Source organism: Nicotiana tabacum, chromosome 19 (genome assembly GCF_000715075.1).
Source record: "Nicotiana tabacum cultivar K326 chromosome 19, ASM71507v2, whole genome shotgun sequence".
NCBI lineage: Eukaryota > Viridiplantae > Streptophyta > Magnoliopsida > Solanales > Solanaceae > Nicotiana > Nicotiana tabacum.
Genome location: NC_134098.1, coordinates 151,532,574 through 151,552,713, shown reverse-complemented (window position 1 = coordinate 151,552,713; position 20,140 = coordinate 151,532,574). Strand labels below are relative to the sequence as shown.

Here is a 20,140-nt window from a genome sequence, read left to right as displayed (position 1 = left end):
AATTTGGGCGTTGATCCCGAAGGTAGCGTACGCAGGGAAGTTCGATCAGGTGGTCGAGGTACGCAGGGCGGAGAAGATGGTAGAGTTAGCCTCCAATTGATATTCGAAATATTACATGCTCAACAAGCCGCTATAGCACAACGGCAAAATCAACACCGAACACCGAGTAGGACCGAACCATAAGTCGTCCACAGGACGGAGCATGTGCCGGAAAGGTCGAACGCCAACGAATCGGGGACTGGCCCCGCCGTTATGAAAATGCTCGAGGAGCTCACTAAACGGATTGAATCGGGAGAAAAGAAAATTGAGGCAAATGACATGAAAGTAGAGACATACAACTCCCGGGTTGACTAAATACCGAGGGCACCGCCGATTCTAAAGGGTATGGATTCAAAGAAATTCGTACAGAAGCCTTTCTCTCCAAGTGCGGCTCCGAAACCCAATCCGAAGAAATTTTGAATGCCAGAAATTCCTAAGTATAATGGGACCACCGACCCTAGAGAGCACGCCACTTCTTATACATGCGCAATAAAAGGGAATGACTTGGAAGACGGTGAGATTGAATCTGTTGGTACCATAATTTGCTGCCTAATTCCATCGATTCCTTCGCCATGATTGCATACTCCTTCGTAAAGGCACATGCCAGAGCAATAAAGGTTGTGACTAGGAAGTCGGACCTCTTCAAGGTGAAACAAAAAGACAACGAAATATTGAGGGAATTCGTATCTCAGTTCCAGATGGAACACATGGAACTACCACCTGTCACAGACGATTGGAATGTTCAAGCCTTTACTCAAGGTTTGAACGAACGAAGTTCGATGGCATCACGACAACTAAAGCAGAATTTAATTGAATATCCAGCAGAAACTTGGGCTGATGTACATAATCGGTACCAGTCAAAGATTAGGGTCGAGGATGATCAATTGGGGACCCCGTCCGGTTTCGTTTATCCAAACAGACCCATCGGCAGAACTCAAAGGGATATCGACAGAGAACCCTGGTTGAACAGAGAGCGGTATCAACCATACAACGCAGATCGTAGAAACAGTGGCCCAGGACACAATCCCATCCGGAATGATCAAAGGAACGATCGAGGACAGAGCTCTCGATGGCTCATGAGAAAAAGTGGCTTCGATAAACATGCTGATCCCACAGAAGCACCACGATTATCAGAATACAACTTCAGCATCGACGCATCAAGTATTATGTTAGCCATTGGGAGAATCAAAGATACTAGATGGCCCAGACCCCTACAAACCGATCCATCCCAAAGAAACCCCAATAAAATATGCAAATACCATGGTACACATGGTCATAGAACTGAAGACTGTAGACAACTAAGGGAGGATGTGGCCCGTCTATTCAACTAAGGTCACTATCGAGAATTCTTGAGCGATCGAGCTAAAAACCATTTCAGAGACAGGGATACAAACAGGAAAAACGAGCAGGAAGAACCACGGCACGTGATTCACATGATCGTTGGTGGGGTCAATATTCCACAAGGGCCCGTGTTCAAACGCACTAAAGTATCAATCACCAGGGAAAAAAGAACTCGAGACTACGTGCCATAAGGCACTTTATCATTCAATGATGAGGAAGCAGAAGGAATCTCACATCCCCACAATGATGCTTTGGTAATCTCTATCCATATGAATAAAATTCAAGTTAAATATGTTTTAATAGATCCAGGAAGCTCGGCCAATATTATTTGATCGAGGGTCGTGGAGCAGCTCGGCCTACAAGATCAGATCGTACCCGCAACTCGGATTCTCAATGGCTTCAACATGGCGAGTGAAACAACTAAAGGTGAAATCATCCTACCAATAAATGTAGCTGGAACTATTCAAGAAACAAAGTTCCATGTGATCGAGGGCGCTTTGAGATACAACGCACTGCTCGGAAGACCCTGGATTCACAACATGATGACGATCCCCTCAACCCTTTACCAAATGTTGGAGTTCCCAACACCGGATGGAGTAAAAACGGTGTATGGGGAATAACAAGCTGCCAAAGAGATGTTTGCGGTCGACAAAGTAATACCGGTATCGGTGCTTTCGTCAACAAAGGGATCGGATTCCAAAGGAAAACACGAAGCTAAATAGCAACCACAACCACCAGTCTCGACTCAGTCGGAGAAGCAGGAAACGGACGAGGACGATGACTACTGGACCCCTCGATCCTTCATAATCCCCGAGTATTCCGACGCCACCAAATTGACAATCGAAGAGCTGGAGCAAGTCATACTGATCGAGCATCTACCCGATCGAAAGGTATACCTGGGTACGGGGTTAACCCCCGAGCTCAGTGAAAAACTCATTAAATTTCTTATCAATAATATGGATTGTTTTGCTTGGTCCCACCTAGATATGACAGGGATCCCGCCGGAGATCACTACACATTGACTGAGCTTGGATCTGAAACTCCGCCCGGTAAAACAAAAGAGAAGGCACCAGTCCGAGGTAAAACATGCATTCATCAAGGACGAGGTAGCCAAACTTCTCAAAATATGATCCATTCGGGAAGTAAAATATCCTGAATGGTTAGCAAACGTGGTCGTAGTCCCTAAAAAGGGAAATAAACTTAGAATGCGTAGACTATAAATATTTAAACAAAGCATGTCCTAAATACTCTTTTCCTCTGCTGAATATTGATCGCATGATCGATGCAACGACCGGCCACGAGATCCTTAGTTTTCTCGATGCCTACTCCTGGTACAATCAAATACAAATGAACACTAAGAATTAGCAAAAAAACATCGTTCATCACTAAGTACAGAACCTATTGTTATAACGTAATGCCATTTGGACTAAATAATACTGGTTCCACTTATCAACTCTTAGTAAATCGAATGTTCGAAGAACAAATAGGTAAATAAATGGAGGTTTATATTGACGATATGCTAGTTAAGTCCCTGCGAGCACATGACCATTTGACACATTTGCAGGAAACCTTCGATATACTAAGGAAATACTACATGAAACTCAACCCGGAGAAATGTGCATTCAAGGTCGACTCGGGCAAATTCGTCGGCTTTATGGTATCAAATCGGGGGATCGAAATCAACCCTGATAAGATCAAGGCAATCGAAGACATCACAGTCGTGGACAATGTTAAGGCCGTACAAAGATTAACAGGGCGCATAGCCGCCCCAGGTGGATTCATATCGAGATCTTCAGATAAAAGTCACAAGTTCTTCTCACTGCTCAAAATGAGGAACAATTTTGCATGAAACCCGAAATGCCAACAAGCATTGGAAGGATTAAAGCGGTACCTCTCGAGCCCGCCGCTGCTTCATACTCCGAAAGCGGACGAGCAACTCTACTTGTACTTAGCAGTCTCGGAGATCGCGGTAAATGGTGTCCTAGTTCGAGATGAGCAAGGTACGTAATTTCCTATTTACTATGTTAGTCGAACTTTAGGTGAGGCCGAGACCCGGTACCCACACTTAAGAAAAATTAGCGCTTGCCCTAATAAGTGCCTCTAGGAAATTAAAACCATATTTTCAGTGTCACCCGATCTGTGTGGTGACTACTTATCCCTTTCGCAATATTTTGCATAAGCCCGAACTTTCGGGCCGATTGGCCAAATGGGCCGTCGAGATCAATGGGTAGGATATCGAGTATCGACCCCCAACGACCATCAAGTCTCAAATCTTAGCGGACTTCGTGGCTGACTTTACGCCAGCCCTCATACCCGAGGTCGAAAAGGAACTATTATTAAAGTCGGATACATCATCGGGGGTATGGACCCTCTTCACAGAGGCGCTTCGAACATGAAGGGATCCGGGCTAGGCATCGTTTTGAAGCCGCCCACGGGTAATACAATTAGACAAGCTATCAAAACTTCCAAGTTAACTAACAATGAGGCCGAGTATGAGGCAATGAGGCCGAGTATGAGGCCATCGAGGCCAAATGTGACTCACTGCTTGTGGTAAACTAAGTCAACAGAACCTTCGAGGCTCGAGAAGATCGAATGCAGAGGTACTTGGACAAACTACATGTGACTTTACATCAATTTAAAGAATGGACCTTACAACATGTACCTAGAGAACAAAACAACGAGGTCGATGCCCTTGCAAATTTGGGGTCATCAGTCGAAGACAACGAGATTAGCTCGGGGACTGTCGTACAACTTTCAAGGTCAGTAATCGAAGAAGGCCATGCCCGAAATCAACTCCACAAGTCTAACCTGGGATTGGAGGAACAAATATATCGAGTACTTAAAGAACGGGAAGTTTCCATCGGATCCTAAGGAATCGAGGAGTCTACGTACGAAGGCCGCACGATTCACATTGGCCGAAGATAGAACACTATATAGATGGATGTTCGATGGACCATTGGCAATATGTTTGGGACTAGGAGATACCGATTACGTCCTATGAGAAATCCACGAGGGCACATGCGAAAATCATTCTGGTGCCGAATCAGTGGTTCACAAAGTCATTAGAGCAGGATTCTATTGGGCCGATATAGAAAAGGATACAAAAGAGTTTGTTCGAAAGTGCGACAAATGTCAAAGGTATGCGCCGATGATTCACCAACCCGGAGAGCAACTCCACTCAGTCTTATCCCCATGGCCATTCATGAAATGGGGAATGGATATCGTCGGCCCTCTACCATCAGCCCTATGTAAAGCTAAATTTATTTTGTTTATAACTGACTATTTCTCTAAGTGGGTTTAAGCATAGGCTTTCGAGAAAATTAGAGAGAATGAAATCATAGACTTCATATGTGACCACATTATATGCCGATTCGGGATGCCTGCCAAGATCGTATGCGACAACGGAAAGCAATTCGTCGGCAACAAGGTGACAAAGTTTCTCGAAGATCACAAAATAAAAAGGATCATGTCGACGCCATATCATCCTAGTGGGAACGGACAGGCCGAATCGACAAACAAGACCATTATTCAAAATCTAAAGAAAAGATTGAACAACGCTAACAGAAAATGGAGAGAAATATTGCCCGAAGTCCTGTGGGTGTATCGAACAACGTCAAAATCCAGTACGAGGGCAACACCGTTCTCTTTAGTATATGATGCCGAAGCTCTGATCTCGGTTGAAGTCGAGGAACCTAGCGTCAGGTTTCGATACGCAATAGAAGAGTCAAATCACGAGGCTATGAATACAAGCCTAGAATTGCTAGATGAAAAACGGGAAGCCACCCTCGTTCAAATGGCCTCACAGAAACAACGAATCGAAAGGTACTACAATCGAAGAGCTAATCTTCGACACTTTAAAATCGGGGACTTGGTTCTGAGGAAGGTCACCCTCAATACTCGAGACCCAAACAAAGGAAAACTTGGCCCGAACTAAGAGGGACCGTATCAGGTCCTCGATATCATCAGAAGGGGATCCTACAAACTTGGCACGATGAACGGTGAACAATTACCAAAATATTGGAACATATCACTCCTTAAATGATATTACTGCTAAGGTACGACCTTCTCCATTTTCGTTTATATTTTATACTAACCATTTGCAGGTGTTTAATCGAAGGCACCAAAGGATTCTTCAAACACAAAGTCCCTAGGTCTAAAAGCACGCGTTGCACTCTTTTTCCCTTAGACCGATTTTTATCCCAAATGGGTTCTTTTCGGTGTTTTTAACGAGGCAACCATTATTCGTGCTAACTTAGAGCAATTCAACAGTATCCGAAGCTCCTTTACAATCAACCTCGAATACTGGAGGGGGGGGGGCATCACCCTCGGATAGTTACAAGAAAAATACTTCGTGTCGACAGGGTCTCGATAGGTAAAGGACCAAACGGTCAAATGAACTGTGTCCATGTAGATTACTCGAGCCCTAATGGCAAAACATGTACGCATGTATAATCTATTGAAAGAAGTATTTTTCCTTACCAGATGTTCCATGCTTTAGAGAAATTTATACTTTACAATTTCATACTTATGATTTATTGTGAAAATTGGCTTAAGGGCCAATCACAACTAAAGTTCAAGCAATTTACCCTATACTCGGGGACTGCCGTCCAAAATATCGACATGATCGAATTACTAAACCTCGAAATCGTAATACCTTATAAAAGCAATCCTCGATTTTATAGGCCACGACCACCCCACTAGGGGACTGAGACTTCGAACGAGTTCGAAGTATAACAGGTAAACAAGCCTAAGGGGCAAATCCCAAACTATAGGCTACAGCCAAATTAACATGGTTCGGAGACGTCCGAATTTCGTTATAAAACAGGCCCTCAAATATTCTCATAACTGGTTTAAAAAGGTAACCCTCAGCTGAATTACTAAGGGTCTCGATAATATCGACCCTCGAAAAACCCTAAGGGGTAGCGAATTGTTCGAACTCCCGGACAATTTTGTGCTAAGGCATAACAAAGCAAAGGACTTCGATAACACCAATCCTAGAAAAACCTAATGGGTACAAATTTATCTCGTGCTAAGGCATTACAAATTTTTATGATTAATATTTCAAGCCGAAAAAGGGGAAAAGCCATTCTTTTGAGGCAATATCGGCCTAATTCAAGAGCCTAAGGGCCATTTTATTTTTTGATTTCGAGAAATCGTCCTTACTCAACTAAAACCAAAGGGGCATTCTACTTCGAGTTCGAGTAAGTACTCACTCGATTTTAAAGACTACACTGGTCCGACTTCGGTCTAGTTGCCTAAAGTCCCAAATTTTTGAGCAAAATCTCCATAAGGCATGAAAGCATGAATGAAATAGAATTTTCACGAGGCATTAAATAGAATAAAGACAAGTCAAAGAGAAAAAAGATCTTTTATCTATACGAAAATATTTACAAGGACCAATCAGGGTCCCGCACAAAAAAGAAAAAAAAGAAAAAAAGCCTAAGATTCCTAATTTTCCTCAGAGGCAACTTCTTCTCCATCGAGTCCTCCCCATTCTCGGACTCGCTCTTGCTGCCATCATCATCATCGGAAGAGGCCAGCGATCTAACATCAGCTTCATTCTCTTTAGCCTTTATTATCTCATCGATAAGATCGGAACCTCGAGCATGGATCTCCTCGAGGGTTTCCCTCCGAGATTGGCATTTGGCGAGTTCATCAATCTAATGTGCTCGAGTTTGAGCGGTCTCAACTGCCTCTCTCGCTTGGACTTGAGCGGCGGCCACGATCGTCTCTACCTCGTCCTTTACCTTTTTGGCTTCAGATTTGGCTTTGCAAGTTCGGAAGCCAATCTAGCCTTGAGCTCCTTTATTTTCTTTGCCTGAGCTAAGATCTTCTCCTTCATGCATCGAAGTTGACTTTCGACCGACGACAATTGGGCTTGAGGAGCCTCTTTTTCAGCAGCAAAGCGGTCCATACTTTCTTTCCACCCCAAGGACTCCACCTTCATCATGTCGACCTCCTCGCAGAATTGCTCGATCCTCTCGACCTTTTGCTGCAGCTGTGAGATTGAAATGTTAGCCACCGTTTCCGAATTGAGCCCATGAGCTTTTAAGATTTTCATTATCCGCTCGATCAGGTTGGTCTGATCTTGGCGAGCCTTGGCCAACTCAGCTTGGTGGTCCTTGATCTCCTTTTCTTTTTACCCACTGAGAAGTTTAAGGGCATTTCTCTCCTCCGTGAGCCCTCGGAGGTCGGCCTCACATCATCTCAGCTCTGCTCGGGACTTTGAAAATGCCTCCTGATGGAGCGCCAAAGCCTATACGGAAAAAAGAAAGGAAGTTAGACTGGAAGAGAAGAAATAAACTATGTATGATATCGACAAAGGGAGTTGAGACTCACCCAATTCAAGGCTTGTTGAGCTTCATCGAAGAGACTCGATGCTTAATTCAGGTCGGTAGCATCCTCGACCCCGATAAAGTAGCCACGGAAGGGGTCCTCCCCTCCATGGGCCCCGTCTACTTCGGGAGTCCTCATAGCTTGGGCCTCCGGAATTGCCTCCTCAGAAAATGCAGTGAGAATCGGCGAGTCTCCAATATCTATTGCCCCAAGTGAGCCACTTGGAGCGTTCTCCTCGCTGCGAAGGGCCTCGGAGTCGGCCCCTTCAGACATACCCGCCTTTTGCTCATCTCGGCGGGAGGCATCTTCGATAACTCGAGGACTTTTCCCGAGTCCTTTTCCAAGACCCCCTCGACTCGAGACGAAATCTCCTCAACCACCACCGACTCAGCGGCCTTTGGGGCCTCGATGGTTTTCTTCACTCGTGCCACCATTTCCGAGCCATTATCTTTATCTTCTTCTTCTTCCTCCCTTAGCTGTTGAATCACATTTGCAGGCAGGACAACAATGTCTTTATTCGGCTTACGAACCGGATTCTTCTTAGGTTTTGGATCCTTGGAGGTTGAGGTCCTTTTCCTCTTCTTATCCTTCGCTAGTTTCGGAACCGGGGTCGAAGTCTCCTCTTCATCAGACGGGGGCCTCATGACCGCATCCTTGCCTAGGCCTGTACACGAGAAAATTGAATAAGTAGAAGAAGGGCATCTTAATTAAATCATCAACTACACAAAAAGTGAGCTTACCATGAGTCATGGCCTCCCATCGACCCTTTGCTAAATCGCGCTATGAGCGCTCGGCGTATGTAAAGATCGTGGCCAAGTTTCGAACCTAGCTCTCGAGGTTGGGAATCGCACGGGGCATCCAAGCGACCGCTACATCATGGAAAAAGACATCAATGAGAAAATACAAATGAACAAATATTACATGGAAGCTAACAGTGAGACGATACTTACGATCCATGTTCTATTTCTCAGCTGGGATTAGGTCAGAAGTTGTCACACGAATGAACCGGCCCATCCAGCCTCAATCCTTGTCCTCGTCTATACTCGAGAATAGCACATTGGTAGCCCAACGTTGGAGTTTTACTAACCCACCTCGATAGAGGCGGGGGCTATACAAACTGGTAAGGTGATCGAGGGTGAAAGGGAGCCCCTCGACTTTGCTCACGAAGAATCGGAGCAGAATAATAATACGCCAAAAGGAAGGATGGATTCGACCTAGGGTTATTTGATATTGACGACAAAAATCAACGATGACGGGGACGAGGGAGCCCAGCATGAAAGGATAAGTGTAAACACTTAGAAACCCTTCAACATGGGTGGTGATGTCTTCTTCGGGGGTCGGGATCACCACCTCTTTACCCTCCCAGTTGAAGTCTTTCTTTACCTTCTTAAGGTATCCCTCAGTTATCGAGCATATATACCTCGACATTGGCTCACATCGACCAGGAATCGACGAGGCTTTATCGGTCTTGAAATCGGAGTTTAGCACGCACCCCCTAGGAATGCATTCCTCAAGACGGGGTTCCACCGGCATTTTTCCGCCGGCCGGTTGAGAAAATGAAGCAACTTCTTTTTGTGGTACTGTATTCGACGTTTTTGCCATTTTTGTGTAAGTTTGAAGAAGAGGAAGATAATAGGACCTAACGTTTGAGAAAGAATTAACAGCAAAACCTGAAGATTTGTAAAAGGGAAGAACTTAGGAGATGTAAAAGCTTTGGAGATTAGAAGGAAGTAAAGTTTGAATCAATGAGGAAGGGTCTATTTATTGGATTCACGGCGACGGTTCAGAGGCACTAGTGGCCGACCACTAACTGACACTCATTAATGACTTGAGAAACTGTACCGACGGAACGTTTCGGTCACTCCCGTCGCTTACGTCACGAGGATGATGTCATGATAGGTCGAGGTAGAAAATTGAAGGCTCAATTTGTTTTTTGTCATTTTACTCCTAAAAATGAGGAGACTATCTGTATACGATTAAAATCGGGACCACCCGATTTTACTATTTGACCGAGACCGGGAGATCGCATCGAAAGATGGCCTCATAACGAAACAGACTAAACCACGAAGATAAGGTATTGAGTTCAGAATCAAGGTACATGTCGAGATCGAGGCTAGTAGCTATCGAAGCCAAATGAGACAGACATCGAGCAAGATCGAAGATAGCACAATAGCAGAAAGGCAAGATATCCGTGACTGGTCGAGGATCATGGCGTAAATCTCGGAACAGATCAAATCAGAATTGATTAATTAGCTAATCATAGGATTTTCTTCTGTAATTAGAATTATACCATAAGTGAAATTCCTCTACTATTTAAGGGGGAGGGGTTCTAATCATCTGTAGGACACATTGTTCACATATATCAAAGCAATATAATTCTCTTTCTTGTTTATACTATTGTTCATCAGCTTGTTATATTTTAATTGTTCTTGCATCAACCAGTTCGAGGGTATCCAAACTCGAGGGTTGTGTTCCATTCTAACACTGATTTGCTTTACTTTATAGTTCATTTCTGTTATTAATCTTCATATTTATCAATTGGTATTAAGTAAAATCACGTATCCTTAGAACCGCATTATAAGTTTAATTGTTATTCAATTTTAAGGGTAAACAAAAAGTACATCATATACCCGATGGCAGATCTAGCGCATAGTTTATGGGTTTCTCAGAAACTTGCAGTAACTTTTGTGCAAATCGTGTATTCTATTAAGAAGTCCATTAACTATCTATAATTATTTTAGTGTGAACTCAATTACTACACTTGAAATCGATGTAAGAACCCATAAAGTTTAAGTCTTGATTGAATCCGCCTCTGCTAATATACGTGAGATTTAATAGCGTACGTTACATGAAATTAAAGTAATTTAATTTATTTTTTTTGTCCAAAATATAATGTTCGTAACATGCATGTTACTTAAGGCAGCAATATTAGTAGGGAAAATTAATTAAGGCAGCAATATTAGTGTGGGAAATGATTATATAACTGACCTATGAACGTTGATTCGTGGTATTTACTTCGAGGTTCGACAACAAAGTCAAAAGATTTGTAGAGAACTCGGGGAACTAAGCCCAAGTCAAAGTTTGCAAGAAAAAAAAAGCTATTTCTTTTGGCAGGTTAAAAAATAAAATATCATACACTTATCTTTATTTTACTGGCATAAACAAACAAACTATGTCGACTATAAATAGTTTTACAAAATTAAAATATAGTTTAAAAAACTAATTTTAAGTTGGTAGGCAGCCGAATAATCCTTGTAAGAACTTAAAAACCGTGGACCAATTTGGTAACCCTCTTAGGTGACATGAGCAAAAGTATCTTTTCCGCATCGAACTTGATTAAAAAGAAAAAAGAAAACGGTAAAAACGTAGTCACTTCAATGTTGTTACTTATGATCAAAATCAATGAGTAGTGACACTTTATTTTTACATATACTTTAATTACTAAACTATAGATAGTTACTGTATATTCTAGTTAAAGGTCTACTGGAAACAATCTCTTTATATTCACAAAGTATGGATAAGATTTGCGTACGCACTACCCTCTCCAAACACCACTTTATAGGGTTATACTAAGTTTCTTATTATTGTAGTTACTCTATATTCTCATATCAATTTATCACTCAAGCATAATTATTCTTGATTTAATGTAAACTTGATACGTTTTCTCCCAAAATAAAACTAGATATACCTAAGTGAACACTCCAGAAGTTTATTTTCCTTTACAATAATCAGAGCAAAAGGATGTTTTCTTTGACCTTTCGAAAAGTTCTTGAATATTAGGAAACATCCAACCCAAACTAAGTCGTTCCTTTAGACGTTTACCACTTGGGTCATTAAAAAGGAAAAAATATTATTGGGGTTTCTTTTTTCCTTCCCCTTTTGGGATGAGATTAGGGAAGTTGGGGAGGGGTATGTACATGTGGGCCATTTTGTTATGATGCCATTAAGAGAATTTTAAGCACTAAAGAAGGGAATTTGGTAAGGAGTGTTGGGGAAGTTAGCATTACATTAGGTCTAAAATTGACTATTTTTGTGAAGGAATTAGAGTAAGTTTGAGGAAGATAGAAAATGGGAAACTTGTTTTTGAGTGTGATTTGTGTTGGGCTAGAAGTCTCTTATTCTCCTTTGACTTATGCTAGATAAAAAGCAATTAGATATGCGTTTGGATTAGGGTTGATAATGCTAGCTCAAGGCAGTGCATTTAGAACTTCTAATTTGAATTTTACAAATTTATAACGAGTTTGCTATGTCTTTGTTCAAGTTTAAATCTTTTTCTTGGGATAAAAAAAATATTGATAAGGAACGCTTCTCTTTTTAATGAGCCTTATGCGACGAGAATTTAGATTAATAAGATCTTAATACGGATACCGAATATCGAATGTAAACAACAAAAAAAATATTTTTGCGGCCAAAGCGCTTTTGATGTATGTCAAAGCAAATGGTTACACTTATGTAAGCATGGGTTTATTTTCACTTGTATTCAATTTGGATTTTTTCTTTTCTGTCTCATGTTATTTCTTTGTCCCACAAAATGTGCTTTTCCCATTGAAAGATACAAATTAAGCAAATAATACAATCGAATGACCATAAGATTAGAGTTATAGACCTCATACAAAAATAATTAGGAAAATGATTTCCCCAAAAGCCCCCTCGAGATACATAAATAGACAAATTAAATAAGCATATGCTACAATTTCACTTCTACAAGGCTAGTAGCTCAAACGTAAAGCTACTAACTTGTATGTTACGGGTGTAAAATATATGATTTTCAGATCAAATACTTCCCTTATCTCAGCCTTTCCCACAAAAGAGAAAAAAAGCTACATAAAAACATTTAATTAAAAAGAAAAGAATAAAGTCGAGAAGTCTTGAAATTCAAATGACGGATATCGATTGAGAAAACACCAAAGCTCCTTTAATTCGTCCATTGTTGGGATCGTTGGCATCAAACAAATGAAAGTGGCATGTGGTTTCACCATCAGAACATATACAATTAATTTTAAAAAACTGAAAATATATATTTTTTGGTTGTATTTTATAAAGGACGTGGCCGGTGGTTTCACCATCTACAAACTAACATAATAGACAAACACCATCCTACCACAAATTGGCCTTTCTCAAACTTCAACCCCAAAAATAAATATAACAATGAAAACCCAAAAAATCTAATAATACACAAACACACACACAAACTCACATTTATGATATACATATATTTTTTGTAGGAAGAGAGATAACTTGAGAGTAGGATATTATATATGGGGAAGAAAGAAGAGGAGGTGGCAATGGAGAGAAGTGAGGAGGGTTGGGTGGTGGTGAAACCAAAGCCCAACAACAAGTTTGGAGCAAAAGCCATAGATTGGTTAGAGAAGGTGATTGTTAAATTAATGTACAATACTGCTTCTTCAAAGGCTTGCCATTTTCTATCAGGTGACTTTGCACCTGTTGAGGAAACACCTCCTTGCAAAGATCTTCCTGTTAAAGGCTACTTACCTGTAAGTCTGTCCCCTTCAATAACATTTCCTTATATACGCGGATAATGCAAAGAACTTTTATATTATCAATATATTAGTATGTAATTTGTTTTAATTTTTATGTTATATACTAACATGTTATATGTTATAGTAAGTAGTTAACCTTATTTTTCTTGTTATTAATTTCACTTTTATAAATATTCTTAAAGATAGAATGAAAGCAAATAACCTCAAAAAGTTTTGAATTTTTAATTAACTTGGACACGTAGCACTTCATAAAGATCCCAAGAAATAAATCCTAACCAAGTCTAAACAGGACATTGTCTAGTAGTCAAAGCATAGAACAAGGGGGAAAAGGGAAAATTTTGATGACGAAAAATATTTTATTTTAATTTCATTTTTAACATATTTACTCAAGTTACTTTTTGCTCGTCCCTAGAGCGGTGAGAGCTCATTTAATGAAGTTATGAATCTTAATCATTCAGATCTCAGATATTAAATGCGTTTGTTTTTAAAATTTAATTCTTAATTATTCAGATCTTAATCATTAAGTGTGTTTGTTTTTTTACTTCTCAACCGCTTAATGAGTGTAAATAGATCTGTAAAATTAAGATCTATAATAATGACTTAATTTCATTAAGATGCTATCATCCACATTCATTACTAACTGCCGCCATCGCCTACCATTATCAACCACCACTACCATCACAATCCTCAACCATAGCCGCCACCACTACCACCACCCATCACCCCAACCACGACCACAACCATCATCCTGACGAGCGCAAAACACAACGCGAAATTGATGCTCGCTAGCCAAAGATAATATAGTTTAATTATCGTCTTCACATGGATTTGATTTAAATAATGTTTGAGCTATTTCTGGCTTATTTGCTATTCAGGATTATATACACTTGATTTTTAGTGATTATTACTACAATTAACTACTAAATTAAGATTACTAATAACTAAATCTAATCATAGAGAAGAGAGTTGAACTAACAGGTTGTAAACAATATAAGAATTAAGGGTTGCGACCAGAAAGGTGTAAGATATATAGCTATTCAGGATCTAACTCCATTTAAATTCACTTCTAATGTTCTAATGATACTCACGAATTCACTCGATGATTAGTTCAATCGTGTAGTCAAGACTCCTTTATCGAGGTGAACTAATATAAGCATTGTGAAAATATGCAAGCATGCGTAAATGGATTAGTCTTCAGGAAAATGTCTCTCAAATATTCTCCTAACTTGATTTATTCAACAATTCAACAAGCTCTTTCGATTACTTAAGAGAATCACTTAATTAAACCAAATAAAATAATACAAAGATAATCACCAAAATATTCCTCTTTCGATTAAATAAATCGGGGAATACAGTTGCAACAATTCAAAGCTCCATAAATGAATTCAAGCTAAGAATTAGAGTTAAAATCCACAAATATTTATCAAAACACCATATCCATCAAACCCTAAGGGAAATTACTCCATAATCATGGAAGAAGTCATCACAAATATAATTAAAGAGTAAGAAAGAATCTAACGTTACAATCCAAACTCCCATATTGAATTGATGAAAAGATGATGAAATCTTGTATCTTGTAGCCTCCAGTGCTCTCCTAAAGATTCCAAGGTCAAAAGTCCCTTCAAAAATATCTTTTTGGTATATTTATACTGTCACGACCGAAAATTCCCACCTTTGGACCTTGATGGCGCCTAACATTTCACGTACTAGGCAAGCCAACGTTAGAATAATATTATCCATTTTAAAATAATTTTTAAATTTATTAATAACAAAGAATTAAATGCGAAAGTAAAGTTTGAAATGTAGTGAATAATTTATAAAATAACGATGTTTAAATACCATCCCAGAATTGGTGTCACAAGTACACGAACTTCTAGAATAATACAAATAAATGTCTGAATAAAATAAAGCTATCTGAAAACAAACACACAGCTAAAGTAAAGTAGACGGGGACTTCAGAACTGCGGACGCTGTGTAGTTATACCTCAAGTCTCCTCTGGTAGCAGAAATCCGGGCAAGTCTATGGTATGCCGCTAGGACCAACTCTGAAATCTGCACAAGAAGTGCAGAGTATAGTATCAGTACAACCGACCCCATGTACTGGTAAGTGTCGATCCTAACCTCGACGAAGTAGTGACGAGGCTAAGGCAAGTCACTTACAATAATCTGTACGCAATAATAGTAATAACAACAATAATAGAAATAAATCAGGTAACTCATTTTTAACAGTTGAAGTCAATTCAACAGTCATAACCAATTATTATTTCCATCAATTTCCGTTGCAGCGTGCAACTCGATCACACAACATATTCTTTTTCAATCCTCCCATATATTTATTTTAATCAAGTATATATAGACTTTTAAATAAGTCTATTTAATCTTTTAAATAAGTCTGTTGCGGCGTGCAATCCGATCCCCCAATATGGACTTTTTATTAAGTCTGTTACGGCGTGCAATCCGATCCCCCAATATAAAATTTTTAATAAGTCCGTTGCGGCGTGCAACCCGATCCCCCAATATGAAATTTTTAATAAGTCCGTTGCGGCGTGCAACCCGATCCCCCAATATGTATATATATTCCTTTTCCTTTCCGTTGCGGAGTACAACCCGTTCCCCCAATATAACTTTAAACAACTCATAAATATAATAAAAATTACTCTAATAAATATCACGTCCAATGAGAAACTATTAAGCATCAAGACATACAATAATTATAATTTATCTATGAGCAAACAATGGCAATTATTAATTAATTATGAAAATCGTGGAGAAAATAGGCAGTTAATATTTAGTATGCTAAATTTCAAATAACAATTAATACACATAAATCAAATAGCATGTAACAATTATTGCAGGAATTCAAGAATTAATATTTGACAAAGAATATGAGAGAAATAATTATTATAACAATTAATTCATGATTTAAAATGATTTATGATTTTTCAAATAATTATGCAAACAATTACTTTGACGACATATAGACACCCGTCACCTCGCCTATACGTCGTTCACATGTATTTCACATAACAAATTGTTTAGGGGTTCTATTCCCTCAAGTCAAGGTTAACCATGACACTTACCTCGCTTTGCAAATTTTCAATCAATTACTCAACCACAGATTTTCCCTTTGAATTTGTATCCAAAAGCGTCAAATCTATTCACAAACAATTCGATATACTCAATAGGAATCATAGAAATTAATTCCATATGAATTTACCAATTTTTCGGATAAAAATCTGAAATTTATTTTAATATTCGACAGTGGGACCCACGTCTCAAATCCCAAAAAAACTTGCGAAATCCGAACACCCGTTCCGCTACAAGTTCAACCATACAAAAATTATCGAATTATGATGTCAAATGGACCTTCAAATCTTAAATTTTCACTTTTGGAAGACTTTATAAAAATATGATTTTGTTTCCTCATAAATTCACGGATTCATGATATAAATGAGTATGTAATCATGAAATATAATCGATATAGGATAAAGAACACTTACCCCCAATGTTTTCCCGTAAATATCGTCCAAGAATCGCCTTACCCGAGCTCAAAAATTGGAAATGATTGAAAATAGGTCGAAATCCCATTTCGAGAACTTAAGTTCTGTTTTTCAGATTATTACTCATCGCGATCGCGGAAATTCGTTCGCGATCGCGTAGAACAACTTTTGCCCAGGTTCATTTTACTCTTCGCAATCGCGGGAATGGCTTCGCGATTGCGAAGCACATTTTGGCTTCCCAGATTTTTAACTCTACGCGATCGCGTAAAGGGTCATGCGATCACGGAGTACCTTTTCTCAACCTTACACGATCGCGTACTTACTTGTGCGATCGCGTAGCACAATTGACGTGCCTAGCTTCTGCCTTCCTTCCTTCTACGCGATCGTAGCTTATCCCTCGCGTTCGCAGTGCACTGGGAGTTTACCTTCCGCGATCATGTGCCTATCTTCGCGAACTCGAAGGGTAAAACTCACAACTTACAATTTCCTCTTCGCGATCGCGAAGAACAATGCACAAGGTGATAGCAGAAAATCATCCTTTAGCCTATTAGAAACTCACCCGAGCCCTCGGGGCTCCAAACCAAACATGCACATAAGTCCTAAAACATCATACGAACTTGCTCGCGTGATCAAATCGCCAAAATAACACCTAGAACTACGAATTGAACCCCAAATCGAATGAAATTTTCAAGAAAACTTTAAAAATTATATTTTCACAACCGGACATCCGAATCACGTCAAATCAATTCCGTGTCTCGTCAAATTCGACAGACAAGTCATAAATATTATAGTGGACCTATACCGGGCTCCAAAAACTAAAATACAGACCCGGTGTCAATAAATCCAATATCGGTAACTTATTAAAAATCATTAAGCTTTCAAACTTTTAATTTTTTATTAAAATTCCATATCTCGGGCTAGGGACCTCGGAGTTCGATTCCGGGCATACGCCCAAGTCCCAAATCACGATACAGACCTACCAAAATTATCAAAATACTGATCTGAGTCCGTTTGCTCAAACTGTCGACCAAAGTCAACTCAGTTGAGTTTTAAAACTCTATTTCACATTTTAACCCATTTTCACATAAAATCTTTTCGAAAATTTTTACGAACTGTGCACGCAAGTCGATGAGTGATAAGTAGTGCTTTTTGAGGTCTTAGAACACAAAATTACTTATTAAATTTAAAGATGACATGTTGGGTCATCACATTCTTCACCTCTAAAACAAACATTCGTCCTCGAACGAAGTTAGAAAAAGTACGTGAGGTGGTGAATAAGTGTGGATATTTACTCCGCATGGCAGACTCGGAGTCCCAAGTGGATGCATCTACCGGTTGACCTCTCCATTACACTCGAACTAAAGGATAACTCTTAAGCCTCAACTGCCGGACCTGCTGGGCTAGAATAGCCACCGGCTCCTCTTCGTAAGTCAAATTTTTGTCCAAATGGATTGAGCTGAAATCTAAAACATGGGACGAATCACCATGATATTCCCGGAGCATAGACACATGGAACATCGGATGAACCGCTGATAAACTATGTGGTAATGCAAGCCTGTAGGCCACTTCACCCGCCCTTTTAAGAATTTCAAAGGGACCAATATACCTAGGGCTCTCTTTCCGAACCTCATTACACCTTTTATAGGTGAAAACCGGAGCAATATTCTTTCTCCAACCATGACTGCAACATCACGAACTTTACGGTCGGTATAACTCTTTTGTCTAGACTGAGCTGTGCGAAGTCGATCCTGAATAATCTTGACCTTATCCAAGGCATCCTGTACCAAATCGGTACCCAACAACCGAGCCTCTCCCGGTTCAAACCAGCTAGCTGGCGAACGACATCGCCTTCCGTATAATACCTCATATGGAGCCATCTAAATGCTCGATTAGTAGCTATTATTATAAGCAAACTCTACAAGTGGCAAGAACTGATCCCAAGAACCTCCAAAGTCTATAACACAAGCGCGAAACATATCTTCCAATATCTAAATGGTGCGCTCTGATTGTCCGTCTGTCTGTGAATGAAATGCTATACTCAACTCAACCCGCGTGCCTAACTCACGATGTACAGCCCTCCAGAAGTGTGAGGTAAATTGTGTACCTCGATCTCAAATAATAGACACAGGCACACCGTGAAGGCGGACAATCTCACAAATGTAAATTTCACCTAACCTTTCTGAAGAATAGGTAACTGCCACTGGAATGAAATGTGCTGACTTGGTCAACCTGTCCACAGTGACCCAAACTGCATCAAATATTCTCTGAGTCCGTGGGAGTCCAACAACAAAATGCATAGTGATACGCTCCTAATTCCACTCAGGAATTTCTAACTTCTGAAACAAACCACCAAGTCTCTGATGCTCGTACTTAACTTGCTGACAATTCAGACATCGGGCTACATATGCAACTATATCCTTTTTCATTCTCCTCCACCAGTAATGTTGCCGCAAATCTTGATATATTTTGGCGGTACCTGGATGAATAGAATACCTGAAACTGTGTGCCTCTTCAAGGATTAATTCGCGAAGCCTGTCAATATTAGGCACACAAATACGACCCTGCATTCGTAGAACTCTATCACCCCCTCCCCACAACAACCTGTTTGGCATCACCCTGCCGTACTGTGTCCTTAAGGATAAGTAAATGAGGATCATCATACTGTCGCTCTCAGATATGCTCATATAAAGAAGACCGAGCGACTGTGCAAGTTAGAACCCGATTGGGTTCTGAAACATCTAACCTCATGAACTGATTAGCCAAGGCCTGAACATCTGCAGCTAACGACATCTCACCAACCGGAATATACGCAAGACTGCCCATACTCATAGACTTTCTACTCAAAGCATTGGCCACCACATTGGCCTTTCCGGGGTGATACAAAATGGTGATATCATAGTCTTTCAACAATTCCAACCGTCTTCTCTGCCTCAAATTAAGATCTTTTTGTTTGAACAGATACTGAAGGCTACGATGATCAGTAAATACCTCACACGAGACACCGTAGAGATAATGCCTCCAAATCTTTAACGCATGAACAATGGCTGCCAATTCTAAGTCATGAACAGGATAATTCTTCTCGTGAACTTTCAACTGCCGCGACGCATATGCAATCACCCTTCCATCTTGCATTAATACTGCATCAAGCCCAATGTGAGATGCGTCACAATATACCGTATACGATCCTGAACCTGTGGGTAATACTAACACTGGTGTCATAGTCAAAGCGGTCTTGAGCTTCTGAAAGCTCAACTCACACTCGTTTGACCATCTGAATAGAACACCTTTCTGGGTCAGTCTGGTCAATGGGCTTGCTATAGATGAAAACCCTTCCACGAACCGACGATAATAACCTGCCAAACCCAGGAAACTCCAGATCTCTATAACTGAAGTAGGTCTAGGCCAATTTTGAACAACCTCAAT

The 20,140-nt window shown here is 40.2% G+C and overlaps 1 protein-coding gene across 9 annotated transcripts in view; it reads left to right on the top strand.

The window, feature by feature from the left end:
- The first annotated feature begins 12,784 nt into the window (after nt 1-12,784).
- The window catches only part of LOC107817468 (carotenoid 9,10(9',10')-cleavage dioxygenase 1-like), a 29,462-nt gene continuing 22,106 nt past the window's right edge, over nt 12,785-20,140 (top strand). For 2 of the 9 annotated variants that reach the window (XM_075237645.1, XM_075237650.1), the window contains exon 1: nt 12,785-13,211. In XM_075237645.1, the coding sequence (XP_075093746.1) occupies nt 12,975-13,211 (237 nt within the window). In that variant the 5' untranslated portion in view covers nt 12,785-12,974. The remainder of the gene's footprint in view (nt 13,212-20,140) is intronic. The other 7 variants (XR_012702649.1, XM_016643297.2, XR_012702650.1 and 4 more) reach the window with 5 other exon arrangements.